General features: G+C 44.1%; 1 protein-coding gene across 3 annotated transcripts in view; it reads left to right on the top strand.

Moving 5' to 3' along the window:
- The window catches only part of ARHGEF28 (Rho guanine nucleotide exchange factor 28), a 283,698-nt gene extending 275,060 nt beyond the window's left edge, over positions 1–8,638 (top strand). For all 3 annotated transcript variants that reach the window (XM_087430179.1, XM_087430180.1, XM_087430181.1), the window contains one exon: positions 7,455–8,638. In XM_087430179.1, coding sequence (XP_087286305.1) covers positions 7,455–7,618 — 164 coding nt within the window. In that variant the 3' untranslated portion in view covers positions 7,619–8,638. The remainder of the gene's footprint in view (positions 1–7,454) is intronic.
- The last annotated feature ends 18,057 nt before the right edge of the window (positions 8,639–26,695 follow it).

The raw sequence follows: 26,695 nt of genomic DNA, 5'->3' as shown, positions 1-26,695 counted from the left end.
TTGTAAGTAAACTCAAAAGGCTAAAGAATAGGAATCCAAATTCTAAGAGAACCTTACCAATTCATTGCCATGGACAAATACACCCAGGGTATGAAATGACATCTTTTTTGAATCATATTTCAGTTAGGGGATGTTAGATTTTCTAGGTAAGAGCAAAGACCATCCCTGGATCTGTGTCATTTTTTGTGGGTAGCCATAAACTCAAATGATCCTCATCTATTTTATGGAATAGGCTCATACAAATTGTGTCTCTTTCTAAGTAGACATAAACCCATATATGGCACTTGCCAATGACTTGTCATACGATTGCGTTAAAAATGATGTTAACACACTTGGCATCTGGAAGAGGCCTCTAATTTATTGCCACAGTATTCTGTTTATATCAGATATAACATCTATATAGCTGATATACTACACTGCTGGAATGAGAACGCTTTATAATTTTACAGTCCAAATATATGGAAGGCTATGACCTTTAAAAAAATGTATCATGGAACATTTCAAACACACCAAAGTAGAGAGAAGCATTTAATGAACTCCCAGCTTTAACGATTACCAACCCACAACCAATCCCGGCTCGTCAACGCCCTTTTCTCTCTCCTCTCACGTTGGGTTATCTTAAACAGATAAATCCAGGACATGCTATCATTTCATCTAAAAATACTTCCGTATCTTTCTCTAAAAGATATAGACTCTTTTTTTTAACATCACCACGATATTATTACACCTAAAAAAATTAACAATTTTTACTTAAAATCATACCGTCAGTACTTGAATTTCTGATTGTCTCAATATTTTTCTTTGATTTGTTTGAATTGGGATCCAAATAATTTCATATGTTGCGTCTGGTTTGTACAGCTCTTCAGTCTCTTAATATAAGGTTCCTTTGTCTTAAAAAAAAAAAAATCTTACAATTTGTTGAGAAGACTGATTGGTTTATTTGTTGAAAAGACATTTTCTGGAAAAATTCTTTCTGAAATTTTCTACATTCTGGGTTTTGCTGACTGCATCCCTGTGGTGTCATTTGACATATTGTTGTGCCCCTGTATTTCCTGTCAACTGGTAGTTTAATAGATGTTTGATGTTTGACTAGATACAGGCTTTATTTTTTGACGTGAAAAAGTCTTCATAGGTGGTGGTGTATATTTCCTATATTGTATACATTGTGTATTTCCTATTGCATCCCCTCAGGAGGCTTACCATGTCTGTTTCTCTTTTTATGGTATTGAGATTGATCCATCCAAAGTAAAGTTCCCCTCAGCTCTTCTCCGAATGATTTTAGCAGCCATTGATGACTATTGCCTGAGTTCACTCTAGACACTATGTACAGGGTTAAGAGTTTCTGAATTTGGAAAACTTCACCTATTTCCAGCTTCGCACCCTTGATTTATTCTGGCATCTTGGTGGTTTGTTGTCTTTCTTAGTCTGGAATAGATTTATCATCGTCTAGTGCCCTATTCCCCTAAGTACGTTACATGGAACGCAACACTGCAGAGCACACTGCGAGAAAAGTCTCCCTGGGTCTGGGGAATGCCACACATTGTCTTCCCTTACAGAGATTGATAGCAGTGGTGAGCCTATTGAAGTTCTGAGGAGTCTGTCAATAAAGAAACTTGATTTACCCAGAGTTTAATCAACTTACTTGACCACTGTATTCTTTTATCACTAATACTTATTAGTATTGTTTAGAGAAACACTTTGAAATCCATCTCAAAGAAGAGGGGAAGGTAGAAGCACTCACCCCATCCTCCCGTGGGGCTTGCTGATGTTAAAGGTCATGACTCCTTAATGCTGGCTCCCTTCTGGGGAGAAAGCAGAGGGTGAGAACAAATCAAAGTTCAGACAACAGAGAGAATTGACACAGCATAACATGTCTGGTGTTAATATAATCTTATCTTCATCGTAGCAGTTCATTCAATTGCTGCATTTTTAGATTGTTCCAAATATGTTAATTAGTGATAAAAAAATAAAGTCCAACTCAACAGTCACAAAGTAAAAAATATATTTGCTTTCTTACGTTACAAATCGATACATGCACATGCATACCATGCACATACACGTGTGTGCACACGTGCTCCAGAGCACACTTCTGTTACTTTATTTCACGTGCAGTATTGGTACATGAGTGAAGGGAATCATAAGGCCAGTTGACATCTTTGGCTTCAGATATCAACTCCAGGTTGGTTTTCATGCCAGCGGCTCGCATCCTGTTTGTGGCTCACTATGGAAAATGAAGTTGAGCAAAATTAGGGACAGAGACCAACTATCCTTTGCTTTGAAGATACCTTGAGCTCTGCACAATAAGTGTCTTCTATTAGAAGGAACATTCTGTGCATTAATGCTCCTGAGAAAAAATAGTGATTGCCAGTAATGCCATCAGGAAACAATTTTTTGAATGTTTCACAGTGTAAGCATGAATCTATCATTAAATAGGGAATACAACTTATTTTGCAGACTTGGAATATTAATGACAAAATTTTTTTGAGGTAGAGTTATTCTAGTATAGTGTGAATTTTGATTTTAGGAACATACACAAGGGATCTTGTAATAAGAAGTAATGTCAGAACACTTGGCTAAAATAAACAAGAACCAGAGCCAAGACCCCGAAGACACGAGGCTCTGTTTTGTGAGTTTGTTGGGGAGAGTGGAATGGCATAAGCCACGGAGAGGCCTGAACAAGGCGTCATCAATGATCCCAACAGTGGACTCAACGTGGTTTCGTAGCACCGGGCTGTGGTGCCTGGCCATTGGGACACTGTTGAGATAAATCCAGACTTGAAAGGTTGAGGAAAGTTATACTGGTGCTTTTAAAGTTAAATAAAGCTTTTGTTTGCAAATTATAGGATTTAAAATGCTTTTCTATTCAGAAAATCCAGAAGAAGGCAAAGACTACATTAATTAAATATTTTAAAATGATGGACAAACTTTTTCCACTTCTTACAAACCTGTTCTTTATCACAAGTCCCTCTCAAGTTTGCTGTTCATAGAAGCGGGGGTCAAGTGCAGATTTTGACTGTGGACGTTATCTTCCACTCACTGGGTAACTCTCCAAATACTCTCCTTTGAGGCTTGTGTGGGCGCAACTCAAATATGTGTTGTCGGGAAGATTGAAGGTAGAGGAGTGGGACATATGTCTGGAAATTACCCTAAAAACACTTGTAAATGCAACTTAAGTTAATAAGTTCGCATTTCTTGAGTATAAAGCAGTTGGAAAATGCATTCATTCGTTGCACCTCTAGCAGATTGTTTGGTGAATCGCTGAGCCAAAACACAGATGTAAAAACTCACATGCTGTATCAGAAGCTTAAACGGCCTGAAGGAGGATTTCAGTTCAATCCCTCATCAGCTGAAGCCCAGAGAGGGGAAATGACTTGCCCAAGGTTACATTTTTACCTTTTGGTTTAAAAGATTTCATTCACTTCTCAGTTTAGGAGGTATTTTATTCATTTTTAATATGGCACGTGGTTGCATTTTACACTTTTATACTGTGGTCTTGAAAACAACCAATTATCTGTTTGGCTCAGAAGAAGAAGAATGATGGTGAGATGATGGAGGGAAGGCTGATATTACTTCCTGCTGGTGTCAGCTCTTCAGGAGCTGATTTCTATAGTTGTCACCCCAGTCCCCGATTCTCTTCCCTGATAGTCTGAAATTCCAACAGCAGGTGAGCAGAGAAAAGTGTGAAAATGATAAATGCAAATGTCAACCAAGAGGTTGCAATTAAGGAGTAAAAACAGGGAGATTCGGAACTGTCTCTGGATGTTAGTGCCTCGTGAGTGAGTGTCCCTTGGTGGCATGGCTGTTTTCTGCCCCAAATTCACAAGGGAAAGGGGATAGCACTAGCCATTTAAAACTTCCTTAGGTGACAGACTTAGACCCCCTGGTGTGTCTAAGGAAACTTCTTGTGAAGGATGAAGTTTTAGGGTGTGAATAAAAGTTCAGTTAAATAGAAAGAAACCTGCGCCAAGATTCTATTCTCTACTTGGTTTAGCCCGACTTTTGGGCTTTTATGTGTTTCAGCTTATTTGTATTTATTTTAAGGTTAATAATGCTCACTTTGTTTCGTTTCCAGAGGTATGGTAAGGATCAAATTATTTCTTTCATGTCAAGTAAGAGGGAAAGTCGCATTGACACACAATATTGAAAAGTTCTTTGTAGTTTGAAGTTTTGTTTCGTTATAATAGCATTTGGTTTTTAGTTGACCAAATTATGATTGTATTAATATTTCTTTGCTTATTAAAAAAATGAGGTATTCTATTTTTATGTCCAGCTATTTACAGGCATTTTGATTGCAAATAAAATCAGATGATTAATTTTACTCCCCAAGAATTCTGCTTTCTGAATCAGTGAGGTTTTATTTTAACAAATGTTTTTTCAGTTTAGGGTTCAATATGATGATCATACTCTCTAGGGTAAAAAGTGTGGAAAAAGGTGGCTGACCTTGAGAAATATACAATTGCTGTGCTGGAGTTCTTTCAGGGTTGAAACAGAGTAGTAAAATCAGAAATCACGAAACAGTTTCTAATTTCAAAGACAGACTGTCTGACCTTGCCTAAATAGTTCAGGTAGAAACCAAGCAGGAACATGGAGAAGGAAATTGAGTTCCCCTCCAGGTGACACACAGCCACAGCCACCTCTCTCCATACATCTGGGATTACATCGTGGGCCATTCCCTGTAGGGTCCAGCAAGCTCTCATCTACAGATGTTTTCCTCCTGTATTTTTATTCTTATTTTAAAAAGTTCTGATTAAACCTCTGTACTCCCCTACACACACACACTCACACACACACACACACAAATTAACCCCCCTCCCATTCATTCTTGGTTCTCTGTCTTCCTGAACTAGAGTCTATAATTTAACTTAAGATAAAAGTATTCTTTCTGATATACGTTTGGTTCTTTGGCTCTTTTTGAACAAGTCTTCACTTGAAACCATTAAGGGGTCTTCCCAAATACCTACACTCACCAGTATTTTGAATTCTTAGCTACATGTTCCACATCCCAGAGGAAGGAAACTTAGATTAAGGGCTTCCATTGTGCCTGGCATTGTCACATTTGTCAGCAATCACCTCCCAACCGCCTCATTCAATGGATGGCGGATAACCACGTACTCGTTCTCCATGTAGTAATTCTGTGCCCTGGCTGGCCCATCTGCTGGCTAGGAGGCAGCACTGCAGTGTCTCAGGTGAACTGTTCTCCAGTCTGCCAGCATCTGCAGGATGGAAGTTTTGAGGTGTGTTTTTTTCAGGTTGTGTAATATTAAACATCAGTAGTTTAACTGGGAATATTTGTTTTTAGAGTTGAAATGGCTTTATCCATTCAATGGCTGAGAAAGGAGTTGGAAGTGTGAAGTGTGTTGTGACTGCAGACAGGCGTGCTTTGTCTCCCAGTGTGGTCCAGGAGGATTGAGAGCATCCTAATGCATTTGTGCTGTGCTGACAGTAAAATCATTGCCTGGGGGTTTTTGTGTTGACCTGATTAAATGAGGGAGGTTCTTAACTTTATAAAAGTTGCTGTGTCAGTTTTGAGGAGCTTGAAATGTCTTTCTTTTTTTTTGGTAAGTGACTCTTCAAAATGTAGCGAGGATAGGTATGAAACATCCAGGGCCTCTTGACTCAGCAAAGACGGTCGAGCCATTTCCAGCCCAATGAGAAATGGGAATTGTGAGCCTCTTGAGCAGATGAGCACGTGGCCGCGGTCCTCTGAGTTCAAATCCAGATCACTTTCTAGCTGCACGATGATGGGCGAGGAATTGAATGAGCCTGAGTCTCAGTTTCCCAATCTGTAGACTGTGGGTTACAACATTTTGAGGCTTAAAGAGATGATGCCTGTCGAAGACCTGGAGCAGCTCCTGTGCCCAGAGAAGGACTCGATTCCTGGGGATGGTGGAGGTATCTTCTCTGGATACGTTTTCAGTGGGTAGCGAGTTCTCAGTATCTGAGGTACAGGATTTGGACGCGGGGTCAGTAGAATCAAGTCACCCCAGTGTAAATGGATTATTTCCTTTGTGCCCCATTGGCATCTAGAGTTAGGGACAGCCTAAACCTTTGAGCAGAGCTGTGAAGGGCGGCCTCACCGTCTCACCTCCTCTTTCCCTCCCCCCGCCAGGGGTTCTCCTCAGCTTCAGGGGCACAGGTCAGCTCCTCCAGGTGACACACCTTCTCCAGGTGCCCTGCGTCTACTTGCTTGGCCCTGGCTGCCCCTCTGCCATCGGCCCGGCCTCCTGGTAGAAGAAGTGATGAGACGAGGTGTAGCAAAGCGTGCCTCGTCTTGAGGACGGAGCCTGTGAGGACGTTTTGCTCTTCATTCCTGCCAGGCCTCGCTTCCTGCCTTCTCTAACAACCAAAGGTCCTTGTCAGGAGGGCAGAAGTCACAAGCATTTTTGTCATTCGAATGCCAGCAGTTGTGTGTGTCTCCATCTAAAGAATAGAGGCTTTGAGTAAAATGTGGCAAGGCTTACAATGACCTCTTGTAACTGAAGAGAGAGCAGGTGGGCCTCAGGGCTGTGCATCTTCCTCACCTGGGTTTCCACGCAGACTCTGCTTTTTGCTCTGAAGACCGAAGCTGGTTATTTGTAATTGTGCCACAGAACCGAGCCTTGGGGAGGGCAGCAGTTAAACAAGTGCAGAGAAAATGGTTTGCAGCAGGAGACTTTCTCTTCTTCAGATCAAACTCCCCCTTGCCTTCCCTCTAAACCATATATTAAAGGGTTTTACCAGAAAAAGAGAGAATAGATTATGCCCTGCTGTTGCTAGGTAACCAGAAAAAAACAAACCCAGGCATAGTTGATATTGGACCAATTTCCCTAGGAACCTGGCTACTCTTGCTCGGTGGCTTGTGCAGAGTTAACGGATTTGCATAATGGTGAGGCTGGGGGGTCTCCATCCTTCAATGCCTTTCTCCCCACCCCTGGCCCACATCAATAAAATCCCAGATATGTTATTTGAGTCTTGAGATCAGTTCTTGACTTTGAGATATTCTGAAGGAAGATGCTGTGCAGATGCAAACATAGTTTATTGCACAAAGCTGGAGTATATACTGTATTTCTAAGAACTTGAACCCATTTTTAAAAATCACTAGGCACCCCTTTCTCAGCAGTAACAGTGGTTCAACAGCCCACGAATGGTCACAAGTCTGTTTTCATTTGACACTTGAAGTGTCAAATCAAAGTATATTGTATAGGTTTTTTGTACACTCCTTTTGTATAGGAGTATTTTATAAAGGTTATTTTTAGCCACAGGAGACATTTGTACACACAACCAAACGCATCTTAATGAAATTGATTAAATCATTAGATATCCACTTGGTTCCTTTCTTCCTGGACTCCACTGTTCTCTCTGTGGCTGACTCGGGCACTGCATCTCCCAGCCTTAGCTCTGACTGAGTCGTAGTGTCACCTGCCTTGTGGTCTCATGCTGACTCTCCTGTGACCTGTGCTGTCTGTCTGTTGCAGATGTGGACATCTCCCAGCTGGAGTCCCCACCCCCCCACGACTCAGAGCCACACGGCCCCCAGCTGCAGACGTTTATAGCAGAAGCGAAGCTGAGTCTACAGACAGCAACCAGACAAGACGGGGAAACTGGGGACAGAGCCGAAGAAAATATTGTTTACCTCTAATTGTGGTGTTGTTATTTTTCCAAACAAAACAAAACACTGGCATTTTGGGGAGAAATTTTTTTCCTTTCTTGATGTGTGTGTGACTGTCTGTGTCCAAACTGCTTTAAGAGTAATATTTAATATTCTTGCGTGAAATGAACTTCATGCAAGTTCATTTTGGGGGCTTGAGTCTGATAGTTAAATTATTGAAAGCAGCTCTGTTTGTATAATCGTTAACTTATCACACCTAGTTTCTGATTTCTGGAGGAGAAATTAACTTGAATAAGCAGAAATATTTTGAAAGTTGGTATGACTCTAGAGTAAAATTCCATCTTGTGTTTTCTATGAATCACCTGGTTTTTGAAATGCCTTTTAAGATCTAGATGAAGCAATTTGGATGCAAAGAGTGAGGTTGATGATGGGCAAACTTTTGCAATCACAGTAGCTGATTACAGAAAGTGGCCTCAGTGCCCCAAAAGGTGAGGACGCCAGAAAGGCCTTTTCTTGGCTAGTTTTTTAATGTGCTAATTTCTCTTTCGGACATTAAAGGGGTCGCTGCCAGTGGTGATCTGTCCCAGTCACCATGCAGCCAACATGGCCTATCTGGACACCTGTTCTGACTGGGTGGCCACTCTGCTGTGGACACAGTCTGGACTCTTAGACCCGGGCCACCTGCTTTGTAGACGCACTTTCTTGGTCCTAATGCTGGTTGGCTTTCAAGCCCCAGTTCAGCATCATTCCACACGGCCCAGAGGCAGAGCCCCACCAGTCAATCTTGATGTAAACAGTGACGCTCCGGTGATGCCCTCGCTTCTCTCAGCTGGCCCCTTCTCTGCTGGCCCTGGGAGCACCAACAACCACCTCTCCCTGGGAGCATCCCTGCACGCAGTTCTTGAAGGACAAAAACTGTGCTCTCAGCGAAGCTTGCTTCCTGCCTTCAGAGTAATACAGGTCTCTGAGAAAATAAACCAGGAAATGTTGTCAGCTTGTTCTTCAGAAATATTTGTACATGTTTTGTCAGTGTCAATAAATATCTTTTACCTCACTATTTTACTCTGGAATTTTAATACTGTGTAGGACCATAGTAAAAGACACATTTCACATACAAACACAATCTCCCCTTATTAAAAGTGAAAATAAAGGAGGAGTACTAAATTCACCCAGAATTACAACACTTAGCAGGAGGGAGCTGTGATAGGAAGGGGAAAAATTCACCCAGATTCCATCATCTGTTTGTTTTTCCTACTTAAAGTTGCCAGTTGAATAGCTACTTTGTTTTCACTTAGGCAAGTCAAATCTTAGTTGTAAAAAAGCCTTTTTGGGGGCACTCTTTTTCTGGGTCTTGCTGCCTCTGGCCATTTGGGTCACAATCATAGTAACAAATTCAGAGACTAATCTTTACAGAATGGATATAACTTATTAAAATTTTAGTCAGTCACCTCCAAGCTGAACTCCTAAATTATAAGATGCATTTTCCATTCCTAAAGACATCTAGAGAAAAAAACCTATATTCTTTCTCCCCAGTAAAGTCTATTCCAGATTCCTATATCCCTTGAATAAAAAACATATAGATATTTCATTCTAAATCCTTGTTCCGTTAACCATAAATATCTTCCCTTTTTTCCTGACAGTGGATATGGAAATATCCATATGTGAAATTATGTAAAGATGTTCAAAATCCCCATGGAGTTCTTTAAAAATATGTGTGCTCAGTAGATTTTCAAGCTCTGCAAACTCGGTGTCTTCATGTAGCCACCCTGGGGGAGCCTTAGCATCTTCTGACATACTTATATCATAAGTTCCTCTTGATAATTTTCTTATTTAATATTATGACTTTTCAACTGAAGGTAACTAAGTTTCAAAGCTTTCTTGATAAGTTCTTCCTTTTCACTCTTTCGTCACTAATGAGCTCAGATCTCAATAAAGGTCACTCTGTGGCTCCAACAGAAATTCACTAATTTTTTTTTTTTTTTTTTTTAAAGATTTTATTTATTTTCTTTTTCCCCCCAAAGCCCCAGTGGATAGTTGTATGTCGTAGCTGCACATCCTTCTAGTTGCTGTATGTGGGACTCGGCCTCAGGATGAACGGAGAAGTGGTGCCTCGATGCGCACCCGGGATCCGAACCCGGGCCACCAGCATCGCAGCGCGCGCACTCAACCACCAAGCCACAGGGCCGGCCCAGAAATTCACTAATCTTAAGAGAAGACCACTCTATTGCCCAGCATCAAAAATAAGTTTCTCCCCAAAGGATCTACTTCTTCCAACAACTGAAGAGCTTAAAGGAAACTTTCATTCAATTAGGGATTTGTTATGGAAAAAAAGCAACATTTTTGCTCCGTCCCTTCTAGGCTGCATGAATTTATGTGCCATCTTGTTTACAGTCCAAGCTACTCTGCATTTCATCAGGACTGCATAATTGCTGGAGTCGTGCAACCCTTTCCAGCCCACTCACAATTCGAGACCTGTTCATTCAGAAGAGAGTAAAAACCCTTGCTGCAGAGGTGGTGGTGGTGTGTGTGTGTGTGTAGAGTTATTCAAGGTGAAGAAGGTGAGCATGATTAAATCATGGGATGACAGATAAAGGAGTATGCATTCCTTCCTGTGACCCAGGACCACCTTTCAAACTCAGAATCAAACCTGAGGTTATGAAGGTTCAACCACCTCTGTCTTTCTCATTGAGAGGCATAGCAGTTGAGAGGATGGACTCTGCAGTCAGATCTTCCACTTGCTGTGTGTACTTGGCGTGTCACCTCACCTCTCCAGGTCTCCGTTTCCTCATCTATAAAAAAAGGAAGATTACCTTATAGAATTGTCGTGAGAATTAAATGATTAATATATGCAGTGTGCTTAGAACAGAGCCTAGGGCATAGTAATCACTCCATATGCTAGCAATTGTTATCTGATCATTAAGAAACCTTTTAATAATTGCTCAGCCTGGTCCCAGTCCTTAGGCAGATTGTGCCTGCACAGCCAGAAATAGTGAATAGGGAAGTCAAATGCCTGGAGATGGCTGGTCATAAGACTGGTTTCATAAGGTTAGCTTTCAACTTATTTGCATCTCTAAACCTCCACCTAACTCATTTATTCAATAAATATTTATTGACTGTTTGCTAAAGACCAAAGAATCTGTTAGGAACAAAACAGAGATGAACAAGCCTGCAGGTTGTTGGAGACAAACACGTGAACACACATGGAGAGGTCCAGGTTGCTATGGGAGCTCATAGGAAGAGCATGTGGGGGGCCAGTAATATGTGGGCTGGAGGGAGTTGTCATAAAGCGGAACATGCCTGAGGCTTGAAGAATAAGCAGAGAGTCCGAAAGTGGGGAAAAGACATTCTGAGCAAGGAGGGCAAGCCAAGCAAAAGTCCGGAGGCACAAAAGAAAGACGTGAGAGACTGGAGCACGAGTTTGGAGGTCCTGCAGAACGAGCTCCTCCCCTCTGGATTCAGGAGTCTGGGGAGAACATCCATCTACCTTTGCCTCTTTCAAGCACTCTTGTGCAGGTTATGGGGAAACACAGAAATCCTGTCCCTGTGACACGCACCCCCCCAACCCGGTAACTGATCAGGTTCCATGTAAAGCCAGGCTATGGAGGAATGGCCCCCTCATCATCCCCTCACCCTTCCACACCCCCCTCCACCATAGAGCACTGGCTTCTGGTCAATGGCCAGCTGGATATCTGCCTGCTTGATCCCAAGCCACAGGACACCAGGAGTAAAGACTACCCTGGGACTACCTGAAGATGCTTATTGGAACAGAGGGGTCCAGAAGGATGCCTCAGGGTGTTTCTGTGGGATGAACTGACGACTTATATGAGTCAAGTAGAATTTTAAGTGGAGGGAAAAAAAACTCTCTTTGCTCTTCTGCTTTCTTTTCTTATCTCTGTTTCATTAAGGTTTTTTTCTGAGGTTTTCTCTTGTTCTTTTGTTTGGAATATATTCCTATTTCCTCATTTTGCTTGACTCTGTGTGTTGGTTTCTATGCATTAGATGAAACAGCCACCCCTCCCAGCCTTGAAGGAGTGGCCTTGTGTAGGCGATGAACCTTATCATTCAACCCTGCCCTGGCTCTTGGTTGTCTCTCAAACCCTCTTGATTGTCCAAGCAGCCTATTTTATTTTTAGTGGCTCCCAGTTGTTGAGGGTGTTCCAAGACCTGTCAGTGTCCCAAAGGGGAGGATCTCAGTCAGCACCTAGATTCGGGCTGATTGGAAGCCAGACCCTCAGGCCACAGGTTTTAAAGTATGCAAACATATACAGTCTTGTGTGAGCCCAAGTGTAAGCCCTGCTGGCTGCCAGAGCCAGACAATCTGGGGGTGTCCCCTGGCAGCAGTTGCAAAAATCAGGGCTCCAGACAAGTATATAAGCTCCTTTCTGGGAGATACCAGTGAGCTAGTCTGAGGCAGAGGGACAGCACAAAGATGGTGTCCCCCAACCTCAGTTCTTTGCAAGCACCTCCATAGCCCCTAGATGTGGGCTGAGCCTGAAGCCTGCCCCTCAGGCTGATGTCCCGGGACACGCCAACAGAGGGTGTTTCAGTCTCTGTCCCATGCCCTGGGGGTGGTCACCTGCCAAGATCTCTCTCCCATTGTTACAGCTCCGTGGGACCCAGGAACGCAAGCCCCTCTGGCCTCCAGAGCCAGGTGATCAAGGGGTGTCCCGTGGGCTGCAGCTGCAAAAACCGGGGCCCCAACCGTGTGTGAAAGCTCCCCTCCAGGAGATCCTGGTGCTGGGAGTGAGGCAGCAGGAGAGGAAGATGCACCGCTGACGGAAGGAAGCATGGGCCGCCCGCCCTCCGTCAGGAGAGGATCCCACAGCCCCGGCCCCTCACGCCGAGGCTTTAAGGTCAGCAAATGACTCTCTTGCACACGAAGTGGGGCGAAGTCTGGCGCTTTTCACACCGCGGCTTCTGCGCGGCCCGGGAGAGTGCGCGGGAGCCCCGGCGAGCGCATCTCAGAGGCCGCAGCCCTTGGGTCCCGGGACCCAGCCCCGATGGTTGTCAAAGCCAGATATTTTGGGGGCTCATCTCAGGTGCAAGTCAAAAGTTGGGGTGCCTGATGTGGGGTATGAGCCTTCGCCCTCAGGGCGAGGCTCCCATTGCGGGTGGTCTCCCCCTCTCCTACCCCCTCCACGGGGCTCTCTCCTCGGGTGCCCATGTGAAGCAGCTGCTCCCGAGTTGTCCGCGGGCATGGGTCCCTACGCAGCTGTAGCTTCCGTGTGTTCGGGGGGAGGTGAGTTCGGGGTTTTCTGACACCTCCATCTTGGATGCCCCCCTGCTTTATTTTATCTACTCTGATGCCACCCCTCCCACCCCATCTTATCTACCACTTAGGGCTTTGTAGATAATGGGAATGAAAAAAATTTAAAATAAGGAGTACAGGGGACACATGGAAGGAAGAGTCCAGAATGATCTTGTGATTAACACCAAGAGTTCACCATCTTCTTTCCTGACGGCCTCTCATTCACAGACCTCCCTCCACCAAGTGTGAGAGAGGCAGTTAAAAGATACGGAAAAATCAAACAGACTTGGGCTCTGCTTACTGAACCCCCCCCAGGGCCACGGGGCTGCACACCGCTGGGGGCACCACTCACATTGTGTGCAGTTGTGCTTCACAGAGCACCCATGCGCACGGAGTCCAGTGTGAGTGGGATCTCTTGGAGCTGTCCAATCCTGCAACCTGCTTCTGAGCCACGTTTGCTTATCTGTGACATGGGAATAATAATAATAGCCATGCCTTGCAGAGTTGTTGTGAGAGCCAAATGAGTTAAGTCCAGTACAGTAAATGCCATGCAGTAACCACTCTAAAAATGATGGCAGTTGTCATATGCTGGTGGTAGGGTAGGGAGAAGGCGAGCTTGGGCATGCTCAAGAACTAGACTAGCTGGGGCATCATTACTTCAGTTGTCACAGCCTGTTTTCCTTTCCCCTGAGAGACATCCAAGATAAAAGCCTGCCATCATGCTGCGCTCAGAGTAAGAGTGTCATGATACTTATTGAATGAGAGGATAAGTAGATGAACAAGAGTCTTTGGAAATCTGAGATCAAAGAGGCGACAGCACTAGAACTAGAACCCTGAACCTGTTTCCATTCCATTTCTTTGCCTTTGGCTTATGAGTTCAAAGCAATCACTTCAAGTTGATGATTGAATGTTGTTTTGGGTGAAGTAACTTGAAGGGGGACCATGGTTCAGTAGTTTTGTAGAAGCTTCATGGCTGAGAAACTTCAACATGCCGTTAATTGAATCCTAGTTGTCCACCTACCAATAGAACTGTTTAAAAAACAGAAAGTCAGAAGTTTTAGATACTACTAGCAGCCAAGAGTCTCATACAGAAAATTGCCTGAAGACAAAGAATGAACTTGGTGAGAAGATAGGATTATACTTTCTTTGCTAATTTCACTGAATCCTACAGTTACATTAGAGGATTGGCCCTTATTCCTGCAAGAGCCCCCCCCCATCCCCACCTGCACCAATGACCCCTCTTTTATTTGAAGGCCTGGGGACCCCCACAGGCTCCTAGCTCTACTTGGCTCTGTCTCCAGGCAATTCAGGGATAAATTGTCCCCAGGGCCAATGACCCCAGGCTCCACAGAGTTACAGTCACCGAGGAAGTTTTGGGAAGTTCCTCTCCTTGTTCAAAGGCTCAAGTGAGCATCCCATTTTATATTATAAAAGAGATCTGATTTGTCTACTAAAATATGTTTTTGCTTTCCCAAGAGTTTGTCTAAATTCTTTCCTTTTCCCTCCTCAGCTGGTTTGGGGTGGTTTGCCTGTTCAAAGAAGAAAGAGGTGAAGGGGAAAGGAGCTGGACCTCTGATGAATGGTTCACTTCTTGTTAGCACCAAGTGCAACATGTAACGCAGAAGCTGGTATGGACTGGAATGCCCTTTGGGGGTAAATGCCTGGCTTCATTTTTCCATGCTCTCTTTACCACCACCCTCTCCTCCTCAACACACCAACACCATGTATAATGTCTGAGCAGGTTTTCTGGGGAGTTGTCAGTGCTTATTTTTACAGTCTCGAACATAACAGCTTCAAATATAAACACAAACATAGCCAGCGTCAGGGAGAGCATCTGGATAGGCCACTGAGCTAAAACAGACTCTCAGAAATGTGCTTGACATTTCCCTTGGCAGCATTCATGGCTTCCTTGGCAAGCCGTGCTTCACCTCTCTGCTGCCGGCAAGCTCTTATTTGGGTAAGAAGTTGGCGGGGGTTAGCAAAGGACGATAGGCTTTTAATTCAGGTCTTTACAGCCAGAAGCTTGGGAAGCGCACCTCCTGATGAGCTTCTTTGTAACACTTGCGTTTCTTCTAACTGCCCTCGAAACACTGACCATGATCCATCAAGATAACTGTGGTCATTAATCTTCGGTAGTGCAGGAATTTCTTGTAACATAAAGATAGTAATGGGATTTTTTTTTTTTTTGGCAATTCCTTGAAAAATTAGTGTTACCTTGTGTTCCTGGTTTGAGGCAGTTGATTTTACTGTCGTGATACTGAATGTGATCTCATGATGTGGTTTCTCCATGCAGACATCCTCCATGTGAAGTTCTCGTTATAACAGACACTAGAATTAATGTAAATATATTTCACTAATGGCCGTATTTTGAGTCACTCACTCAGAGGAAGATTTTCGAATGCAGAGACTGAGGCTGCTAAGCATCGTTGCTATGGAGACCATGTGAGAGTTGGATTAATTAAGCCCTGAACAGATGTTGTGAAGTGTGCAGAATGCACTGTTTTCTGCTAGCAATTAAAGAGGGTACGTGTGTACGTGAGAGAGGAGAAAAAATAGAGACAATCAGAGACAAAGCAGTCAGACAGATCAATGTGCTTGGCACTGGACATGTAACATTTTCTCCAGTAAACTAACTGCTGAGAACTCTGCCGACACTACTCTATTTTCTCTCCACCCGTGCCAGAGAGAATAATTGCTTGAAATGGCCAAGCAATCCATCCATTCTTCCTTTTTGGGTCTGATTTATAAGAGGCATAGGAATATACAAAAACATGTTTTTGGATCAGTGGGTTCAAACAACCCATCTCTCTGACCACTCAGAAATCACACTGGACTGTGTAAATGGTTTTTAAACTACCTGGCAGGGAGGCCGAGTCTGCAGACTGGAGCTGTATTAGTTGTCCAGTCTGCCAAGGGATTGTCATCAGTGCCCTGGCAGCCAAGAAAGAGACTGGCTGTGCAATGCCACGGAGAAATTGTCGTGGGAATGCCTTCAAGATTAGAAAGTAAATGAAACGTCAATCCAGTTCAGGTTTAATTTGGAGGATATTTGATTGTTTTAGTTTGAACTGAAGCTGTTGATTTTTGAAACACCGTATTTCTGTTTTCACTTGAATGATATTAATATCAGGTTTAGCTCCGATTTCAGCAAATTAGGTTCTATTTGAATCCTGCTTAGTGGTCCCGATGGGTAGTGTCCCCATGTTGCCTCCTCCTGGTCACAGGAAGGAGTTAATGGGTTGAAATTATCCTAAGACTTTTCTGCTGGACTGGCAGCAGTTGACTAGAACTGGTAGCTTTGAAGCATCGTGATTTTTCTTTGTCTCATGGCTGTGGAAGCAGTGTTGTCTGAAAGTGGGGAGTCAGAAAGCATCACAGAGCTACTTTGTTTCCCGGGGGACTGTGTCCTAGTGGCCAAACTCAGCTTCTTCCTGCCCCCAGACCATGGAGGAGAGTCAAATGGAATGAGGTAATGGGGATTTGCATGGCCTGGGAAGGGGTGGGGAGAGAGAGACAAAGCTATCTCAGACAGAGTTTGACATCTGATCATACACGTTTGCCCCTAAAGAGTCAGGTTCCCCCCCCGCCACACACACACACACACACACACACACACACACACACACACACGATTTGTGCTCAGTCTTGCCACGACACTGGTTACAGCCTGGTTTTACAAATGGGGTAGTTTCTTCCTTTTTTTTTTTAATGAAGTGAGGGCTGCAGGCAGCACCTTCACATCTTAGAGAAGAGCAGACACCTTGTGCTGTGTGCTATTGAGAGCTTTAGAGATAGAGAAAGAGGGACAAATTGGATCAATGTGGATTTATCTCTATTTGGGGAAAAAATTCAAGTTCGCATCTTCATTCTCGCATTGTCCTCTCCAGATGTGACCTGCAGTTCAGTCACCCTTAAACTTGATTGTTAAATCTGTTGCATTTTCCACCTTCCTCTTATTTGAGGATTAGCTCCATGTATCTCCCAGGAGAAAGCACTTACTGAGGCTACAGAAATAGGAAGGACTATTATTTGCCTTTTGAATCAACTGTGCTTTGTCTCTACGTCTCTGGTCATTAATAAGAGAAAAGACCTTTTAAAAAATATATTTCTGTTCTTTTCTTCTCCTCAACACATATAGATAAAGGGGAAAGATATATTCTGTGTAATTTGTTTACTGAAAAAGAAATTGGGAAGGGAGAAAAAAACAACAGCAGTAGTTTGATGCCTTTGGACGGACATCTGTTAAATGCTTTAGTCAAAGAGCAACAATGGAAACTTTGAAACTTGTGAATAAAAATAGAGCCAGTATTGGGACTTAATTCAAGAGGAAAATCTACTTTTTCCCTAAATCATCAAATTTTGAGAAAGTATTTTGTTCTTGATAAACGTTAGTATATGTTCTTTCTGTGTGTGTGTGTGTGAGTACATGCATTTATGTGTGTATACACACACTATTTGTGGTCACTTTGATATATCTGCTGTCCCAACAACAAACTTTACTATTTTTCTTCTATTGTGTCCTTCCATGTGTTAGTATGAGGCCAAAAGAATCCCATTGCTACCAAGCTATGGACACAATCCACGACGCCAGCAAGCCATGAAGACAAGTAAGAAGCACAGAGACACAGTGTACTGTATTTCCTACTGAGCCACTGGCCAGGGGTCCAGGACTTAGGTCCTCTCTGCCGTCTATCCATCAATATAAAGTTAGTGAACATCTGCTATGCCCAGGACTCTGCTTGATGTGGGAGCACAAGATGTCTGTCCTAAGATATCTGCCCTCCAGAAGGTCACCATTTATGAACCCATCAAGACCTCTATCAGCAGTGAAAGAACCATATAGTTCGAGGGGCAGCACAAAGCAGTGAATCCCAACAATGAAATGAGCAGCCACGCACACAGTCTTAGGGGTTGAAACAGTGGGGAGAGCTCTGAGAGTGGAGATGTGAGAGACTTTGTGTTGGGCAAATATTTTGGTTTGTTTTTTGTCCAGTTTGAGGGTTTTGAAATTTTGGGTTTAATCTCATCTCAATGGGGGCAGACTGTGCCTCAGGAGGGGTTTGGATGTGTGTGGAGGTGTTTTTATTTGTCACAATAACTGGGAAGAATTACTGGCATTTAGTGGAGACGAGGAGCAGGGAAGCTAAAGGTCCTACGACAGGTGGGGCAGTCCTGTCTGAGAACAGTCGTCACTCTCCAAAAGCCCACTAGAAACACTGACGGAATTCCAGCTTTCAGAATATTTTATTTATTCACAGTGTGAACTCAAAGGTGGGAGAGCATTTAGAAACATTTCATATGTCCTGAAAAGCACGATTTATAGATACTGGTAATTTGGAACATCTTGATTTTTAACCAGAGTTCAGATTTATTTTTTTGTGTGTATGAGGAAGATCAGCACTGAGCTAACATCTGATGCCAATCGTCCTCTTTTTGCTGAGGAATATTGGCCCTAGGCTAACATCCGTGCCCATCTTCCTCTACTTCATATGGGACGCTGCCACAGCATGGCTCTACAAGCAGTGTGTCGGTGCGCGCCTGGGATCTGAACCGGCGAACCCTGGGCCGCCGCAGCAGAGGGCGTGCACTTAACCGCTTGCGCCACCAGGCTGGCCCCCAGAGTTCACATTTTTAAGGAGAGCATCATAAAAATTCAGAGAGGAGCCTTAGTGCAAGAATTCTTAGAAAAATAATTTCCTTAACATTGTCAACCAAAAAGTGATAGACAAGACCAACACAAAACGGAAGTTAATGAGGCTCTGACATTTTTATAAAACACATTCTAACTTTAGGTGACATTTAAATTAAAAAGCCCAGCAGGGTAGCAGGGAGCTGATTGATTTGGAAAGCATGGATATGAGATAATGCGGGCTCTGCTGTGTTCTTCGTGGTGAGGGGTAATAATGATCTTTTCCTGGCCAAAAGCAGAGAGGATGCACTGTCTGCGTTTGAACTGCAAGAATTTGCATTCCATTGAGACTAAGTCATTCAAATACTGTTTCTCTTCTGCTCACTGTAGCCTATTTTCGTATTAATCTTCATAACGAACAGGAAAAAGACCCTGGTAGGCATTTCATGTGTCAAAGACACTAATGGCTGCTTACTTAAATTTCCCGCTGTGCTTTAGACGCGCCAGCCTTGTAGACAGACAAGCAAAAATTGGTTCTATAAGTGGATTGGAACTACCTTGACTTGCCAAATGTGGGAGGTTCGAAAAGCTCAGATTGGAAAGCTAAACCAACCCAGCCTCCTTTGGAAGTTTAACATCTGTCTTGGGAAGAGTGCTGACCTTGCGTGGCCATAAGGCGCAAGGGAAGCAGGAGGCTGTGAGTGGGAAGAGGCAGTGACCGAGAGCAGGGCTCAGGCCTTTCTCGGCTGCCACAAAACTCTTGGGCTTTAGTTTTCCACATCCATAAAACGGTCTGGTTGTGAATTTCACCCTCACTGGAGATGAATGAAGTGAGACTTGTAGGGGACTTTAACTTGAGGATCAAGCCCAAGATGCTTTTAACAGCCTTTGGAATGAAACCACTTTCGGGGACACTCTAGGGGAAGCCAGGTGGAGAGAGGCCTTCTGGAAGCCCAGTAAAATTTAACAGGACAAGCGAAGCCTTAGTTTCCTTTGAGAAAAAGTAGATGCTCATTTCCTTTGTTAAGTGGAGATAAAAGCACAAGAGGGCTGTCCTAAGAGTCGTATCCATAGGCACAAAATCTGGTTGACAATGGGGTTTGTCCGTTTAGTGAGGTCCCATTCATTGGTCTAAAGTAACTTCAGTTCTGACTCCTGTTAAGAAGCCATTGACTCTCAAAATCAGGGTGGGAACAAGATGCTGTGCCAGCAGATATGGCTCCTGCTACTTCCCTTGAGAGGATATGCTGCTCCTGAACTTGTGAAAAAATGTTTTCACTTAGAACCCTGGAATATGAACAATGGCAAAAAAGGAGTGAAGCAAAACAGTCCCTCCAGTCCTTGAAATGTGGGGTATATTGTCCTAATTGGACATTTTCTAAACAGATCTGTGCGGAATAACGCTTGGAGTATTTATCTTAATTTGCTCCTTGGAGAAATATTTAATTATCATTTTTTAGGTCCTTCTAAAGTTGGTTGCCATTAAACTGTGTCTGAAAATAAACTCTTTCCTCCTTGATTTTCCCTCTGGGATCCATCAAGAGATTGACTCAGGCAGCTTAATGAAAGACAAGGGTCCGTCAACATTGTTTAAGGAACTGTAGGAACTGTGCTAATTGCCACAGGCTCTGTGTGCTGGCTGGCAGCCTTGTGCAGCCCGCTGGGGCACAACCCTTCCACCCTTTGGTCCCACCCTGACTGCAAAGGAAGAAAGGGCTTTGAGGGACTGTGGAATTCTAACAACTGCCAGTGACAAGCCTGCTGATGGACTCATCTGGGCAACATCAGGTTACAAATTAGCATCTAGGAATGGCTGGCATAATTCCTGTGAGTAGAGATTCATTGCTGGCCCTGCTCATGTCCAGTGTTAGGGTTTACGCTGCCACTGTAGGCATTTCGCCTCCAATATGCTCAACGGAGTTTATATTGAAGTTCCAAAGTACTCCCCCGGGGGAGCAATTGGAAGGTGCCAACCAAGCATTGGGGGTGCAGGGGAGAAGTAATTTAAGATTAACTCATTAGATGGGAGTTGGCCAGGTGGAAGGTGCCAGAGAGAATCCTAGCCGCGCAGCCATGTCCTTTTCTCTGCTTCACAGAAATAGCGTAATATGATACAGTGGAACCAGGGGCCTTCACAGATCTAAGTAGTTCTGAGCCCAGGTTCTGGAGTTAGACTACCTGGATTTGCAGCCCAGGTCTGCGGCTTACTACTTGTATGACCTTAAGTGAGTTATTCCTTAACCTTTCTGTGCCTCAGTTTTTTATGTGTCAATTGGGGATAATAATATTGTCTACCTCATAAGGTTATTTTGAGGTATATATAAAGCTCTTAGGGAGTGCCTGGTGCATAGAAAGCCCTCAATAAAACTCCATGATCATATTAATAGCCATTATTGGGGCTTACTTTCAGACACTTCACCTGTATGATGGCCATCCCCACCACTCCCTTGAAATGACTTTTATTCATAGAGGTCTTTTATCTGAGAAGTTAAAAGTGGATTGAAGACCCCTCATTAATTCTCACAACATCATCAAGAAGTAGATATGAGAACAAGTATAAGCTGCTTTCCCACAGTGGAAAAGAAAAGAGGCTCTCCTAAGAGCATCATACTCAAGGATGGGGAGATGGCGCAACAGGTACCTAGGTCATCATTGGCTGGCTGTGTCTCTGGCCTTTCATGGTGCTTCTCTTCTCACCATGGCGTTGAGCTCATGAACTTAGCGATTCATCTGGGAAGTGCTGATGGCTAATTCACCTACCCAAGAAGAGGGGATAAAGGGAAGAGTTTTTGTCACTTGAGAGATACTTAAGTATGACCTTTTTTGGTTTTCCACTCAGGAACTTCTGCTAGAGTCTCCACAAAAACCCACAGAGCAAAAGGGAATGGCATTTGCCGTTGCTTTGGTAAAAGCTACTTCTCAGGTAAGATGCTAATTTTAGCAGGAATATGACCTTGCTGTCCAATATATTACATGTAATCCACAGGGGTGGGACACTGGTAGTTTAACATACAACATGCCCAAGACTAATTGGGTTTCACTCCATTTCCCTGAGCCCAGGTTAATATATCCTAGAATAGAGTTGGAGAGAAAGGTGTCATTTCCCAAGGGTAGGGCTTCTGGATGTCTCACACTTAGCTATCAGTGGAATTCCTATTGGTTCTGTTGTCTGACCCACTGGATTCTGAGGCACAATTTGATGGGCCCAGTGTAATGTGTTGCTGAATGAGACATAAAATCCCTTGAATCTCTTCAGCTGGAATAGAAGCTAATTAGGTCCAGCTCTAATTTTCTTCTTGGACTTGATCTCATTCCCACAGACTCCATAAAGAAGACCATCTTGAATCCGTAGGCTATATACTATCAAAAGAAAAAAAGGGGCTGGCCCACTGGCACAGCGGTTAAGTTTGCATGCTCTGCTTCAGTGGCCCAGGGTTCGCGGGTTCGGATCCCAGGCGCCGACCTACACACCACTCATCAAGCCGTGCTGTGGCGGCATCCCCTATACAAAATAGAGGGAGATTGGCACAGATGTTAGCTCAGGGACAATCTCCCTCACTAAAAAAAATTAAAAAATTAAGAAAAGACACCAGAAGCTTGATTGACTCATTAATTGAACACAGTACCTTTTCTTAAGCCAGTAATTCCAACAGAACCATTCCCTTATGTAATAGGGTCCGAAGATCTCATTGTCTTGAACCAAAATGAAGTTGTTCCATAGCCCTTGTTCTGTCTGCCCACCATGCTCACATGACAATGGTGTAGACGCAGCCACTTTAGCCGCTTCCGTGTTACCACTGTAGTTTGTTTATGCAGCGTGGGTTACTCACCCTACTCAAGCTGAGCTGATAAACTCTGCTGATCCCAACGCAAAGAGTGAGCCACACACGCCATCTTGCGAGCCTGGGAGGTGTAGAGCCGGGAAGATGAGAGAGAGGAGTGAGCCTTTGACTTTACCAAAGAAAATTGGCTTGTTTGTGCAGATTTTCCTACAATATGACATAACGTGATTCCCAGTAGCAACATGTAATCTGGCCACAGTGCTGTCGGTATCGCTCAGCTTCCCGCTGGGAAAAGCAGTAGGCAGACCAGGCTCAGCCAAACACCCTCAGACATTTTGGCGTCAACTGCACCCAATGTGTCCTTGCCGACTCTTTGCACCATGTTCTGAAATCCATCTGCATGTAGAAGGGAATGTTCTCTCTCTGCTTCTGGACGACCCTTCTGCTGAAAACAATTAATATTCTCCTTCTTAAGAGCCATTTGATGTCCCAGAAACCTAATGAGTCTTTTTTTAAAAAACGAGCTGTTTTATTTTGAATGAGAAAGTCTCCACCTGTCAGGAATTCTTTTTCAACCTGAAACTCAAAAACCACAAGCAAAGTAAAACCACCTCCCAGATTTGTGTGAGATGAAACAGCCAGCCACCTACCAAGACTGGCCACTGGCAGGCAGCACAAGAAATCCAGGACCTCCAGGCAAGACAGGTCTAGAATGTGGGTGGGAGATGGGCACAAAGACAAAGGATAGAAGGGCGTGATCATTCTCCTTCCTCTGCAAGAGGGAGCTGGACTTAGTGACCGGCTGCGTCAGAATGGAGATCTGGTTGGCACGTAAGGACTGCCATCCATCCTCACGACGAGACAGGCACTGTACTAACACGTCACAGGCAGCATTTCTGCAGGTACTGTCATTATCCTCAGGTTACCCAGGAGTGGGCGGAGGCTCAGAGAGGATGCAGGATTTGTTCAAGGTCATTCAGTGGTGGAGCTAGGATTCATGCAACCGCTGTCTGGCTGACTCCAAAGCCCGGGTATGGTTTTCAGCATATGCTCCACGGCCGCTTGAGTTAGATGGAGATAAAACAGCTCACTGAGGGCCTTGTACCGCAGGGTACCCAGCGTTTTATGTATGTCTAAGGCTACCTGCTCAGGGGGGTTCTTCTACTATCATAATCAATTCCAAAATGTTTATTGTTCCTGAAAACTAAGGATAATAATAGCTAATATTTATTGAGCATTTATCAGTTGTAAGACATTATACCAAGTGACTTAAGATACATGACTTCACCTGATCACTGCAGCATGATAGATGTTATTATATCCGTTTTACAGAAAAGAAAACCGAGGCTTGGAGAAGTAATGTGACCTGTCCAAGCTCGTGTGATATTAGGTTGAACCAGATGAAATTGCCATTTTGTGGATCAAAACCAATCAAATATAGGTCAACTTCATTTTAACCAGCAAAACTGGGACTTGAGTCCAGGTCTGCCACCTGACAAATTAGCTGAGGAAGATCTATGGGGTGAAGAGGTGCTCAGTTGTCCTTGGCATCTGTTGGAAAACAGTGCCTCTAATCAGGGAGGAATAAGCCACCAGAAACCACTCATGGTGGCTTTACAGTGTGTGGACGGACGTGTGCTTCTGGAATGAACGGATATGAAGGACGTGGGGATGTTGTGTAGGTGGCGGAATTTAAACAGCCCTTGGATATCATACCACATCCCTCCCCCCTTGTTGTTTCACACTTGATTCCTTCTGCTTCCCTTCCACCCTGCCCTGTTTCTGCCTCCTGCTTCTGTCCTGGGATTCACCTCTAACTCGTGCTTCTCCTGACCTGACTTGTTTAGACCTGGCTCCTCGCTGGATTGGCTCTGGGCATCAGGTTGCTCGTGTGACTCATCCCCTCTGTTGGTTCCCACCTCTCCCCTCACTCTGGGCAGCCGTACGTTTCCTCTGGGGCTTCTGGCTCTTCTCTCAGGCCTGGCCCTGCCTGAGCAGTTCTTCCCCTGGGGCTGACCTTGATGTGCCCTTAGTTCCCAGTTCTCCACACCAGCCGCTTTTCTGCTCCAGGCTCTAGCTGATCCAACTTCCCTCCCTTACCCCCAACCCAGTGCGTGGGCTGGGACAGGACAGACTTTGAAGGTGTGGGTGATAAGTCTGGAGGAGGTGGGAAGTTAGCTGACTCTGTTTGGTTCTCACGAGTAGGAAGGAGCTCTTCAGAGAGTGGGCAACTCTGACAAAGGCCATGAGAAGCTGGTGGCTGTGGTTTCAGGGAAAGGAGAGCTGTGGTGAAGTGTGTGGTGGTGGGTGGGCAAAGAGGGGAAAAATAGAGGAATTGGGTTCTGTTGGCTACCCAAGTATGCAAGTCACTTAAAAGCTTGGTTCTCAGAAGAAACCATTAATCAGGCAAAAGAAACAAGCAGGTGATGCCCCCAAGGAGAGATGTAGAAGGAGGAGGAAGCAGATTCCCACAGTTTTAACTAAAAAGGAACATGTGTAGGTCTTCCTTTTTCTCTAAGCATAAAGTGGTGACTGGGGGTGGGACAGAATGGTGTGCAGAAGGGAAGATCAGCTGTTTTGTCTCCTTCCTTCCTTATGGAACATTTCTTCCTCCTGGCCAACCCATGCACTTAGCTTCATCTCCATGGGCCAACTAATTAAAGGGGTGGAAATGTTTAAAGATCTGGGAACAAGGACCCAAAGGAAAGTGATGCCGAAAGATTTTAGCAGAGAAACCAATCAACTTTATGGGAAAATAGAAAGGATCATAGTAGATTTGGGATGATTGGGAGGTGGCTCACAGGAAAGCACAATGGGATTTGTAAACTTTCCTAGGGCTTTTTTAATACGTGGAGGCTCTAGGACTAGGCAGTTGATCTTATACATTGATCTTATACATGTTTAAAGACAAATACAAGGACAGCTCTTGCCCTACAGTTCGATCATTCTTGCCTTCTCTTAGTATAACCACACGGATGGGTTGTAGTCACACAGCCCAGGCATGGCAGTGAATGGAGAGATGGGGGATAGCAGGAGCTGACATTTCAATTGGGAGGTACAAGGGGCCAGAGAGCAGCAAAGAGCTGAATCTGAGCCCCAGAGGGTTGGAGCCCCTCTGTTTTTATAGTGACACCCCTCTTGGACTGGGCCATTTCCTCCAAGCAGGACTGAGAGAGTTTCCTTGTGCCCGACTCTATGGAACAGATTGTAGGGTGATGTGGCTACTTTGGTGAGCATAAGAACATTGATCAGTGATTTATGGAGTCCATGCCCGGGTTCAAGTCTGGTAGGCACTTTCTACCTAAGCAAGTCTCTTTATCTACTCTTCTGTTTCTCTAGCAATAAAAATGGGAAAGTAATAGCTACCTCATAGGATTAAATAAGGGCGTGTAGGTATGTACAATGCTTGACATAGGGCTTCGTTCATACAAAATACTGAAATACTGATTCCTAGTTTGAGAGTCAGGGTTGAGAACAAAAAACTATGGTTTAGTTTTTAGCCTCAGAACCTTCTTTTCTTCTTTATATTTAACCTTTTGATCTCCAGATGCTCTTCAAAAACGCTGGTTTTCCTGCAGATGCTGGGCTTCACACTAGACTCGTAGACGTAGATGCAGACGAGATGCTCATTTCCTCTTTTTCACACAGCCTCCAGAGCAATGTCCTTTCCCTTTTCTTGTCTCTCCCACTCCTGGGGCAGATGGTGCTGCCCGACCCGACCAGGCACACCTGAGAGAAGGCACTAGATCAAGGCCGACTCCTTCTTCTGTTTGAGCTGGAGGAGAAAGCACACTGTTGAAGTGATGAGAAGAACAGCTGCAGAGTAGCTCTATATTCTTTCCTGTTGCCTATCAAACACTAGATGATGCACTCTCTTTTAGGCAGCAGGTTATTAAACAGAAGGAGGGCCTGGTTTTGAGGTTGTTACTTGATACTTTAATGGAAAATATTTCGTTTCCATTTACTAGAAGTGATGCATCTCTGTACTGCGGTTCAGTTGGCCCACTCTCATTAAAACATGCTTGAGCGTTCCATACGCTTGTGGTTAATGGGCATTATACTTTGGTTGTTCTGTTTTCTGTCTTGTAATGTCCAGTCCTGCCTGTGTTGTATGTGAGAGGGAGGGGTTTGGGAGTGCTTTGGAGGCAATTTGTATTGGAATCAAACTGACTTAAGGAGTTAGGGTGGGTCAATAAATATCCTTGAGCATGTCTATTTCATTCTGTGTTCAAGTATGGCAATATTTACAGCTTGACTCAGAATGGATTATAATTTAAAAAGGGTGGTTATCTCCTGAACATTGATTGTTTTGTCATGTTTTTACAAATTGAACATTTACATATAACTTCACCTATAGAGACGACAGTCACGTCTCTCTAGCATAAGTCCTCCACGATAAGATTCTCCAGATAACTGAAACTTCTTTCCTTTAGGAGTGAAAACACATT

The sequence above is a fragment of the Ceratotherium simum genome, chromosome 4 (assembly GCF_057802395.1).
Source record: "Ceratotherium simum simum isolate JZ-2026a chromosome 4, ASM5780239v1, whole genome shotgun sequence".
NCBI classification, from domain to species: domain Eukaryota; kingdom Metazoa; phylum Chordata; class Mammalia; order Perissodactyla; family Rhinocerotidae; genus Ceratotherium; species Ceratotherium simum.
The sequence above is the reverse complement of the archived record's forward strand: the minus strand, read 5'-3'. Positions and strand labels throughout refer to the sequence as shown.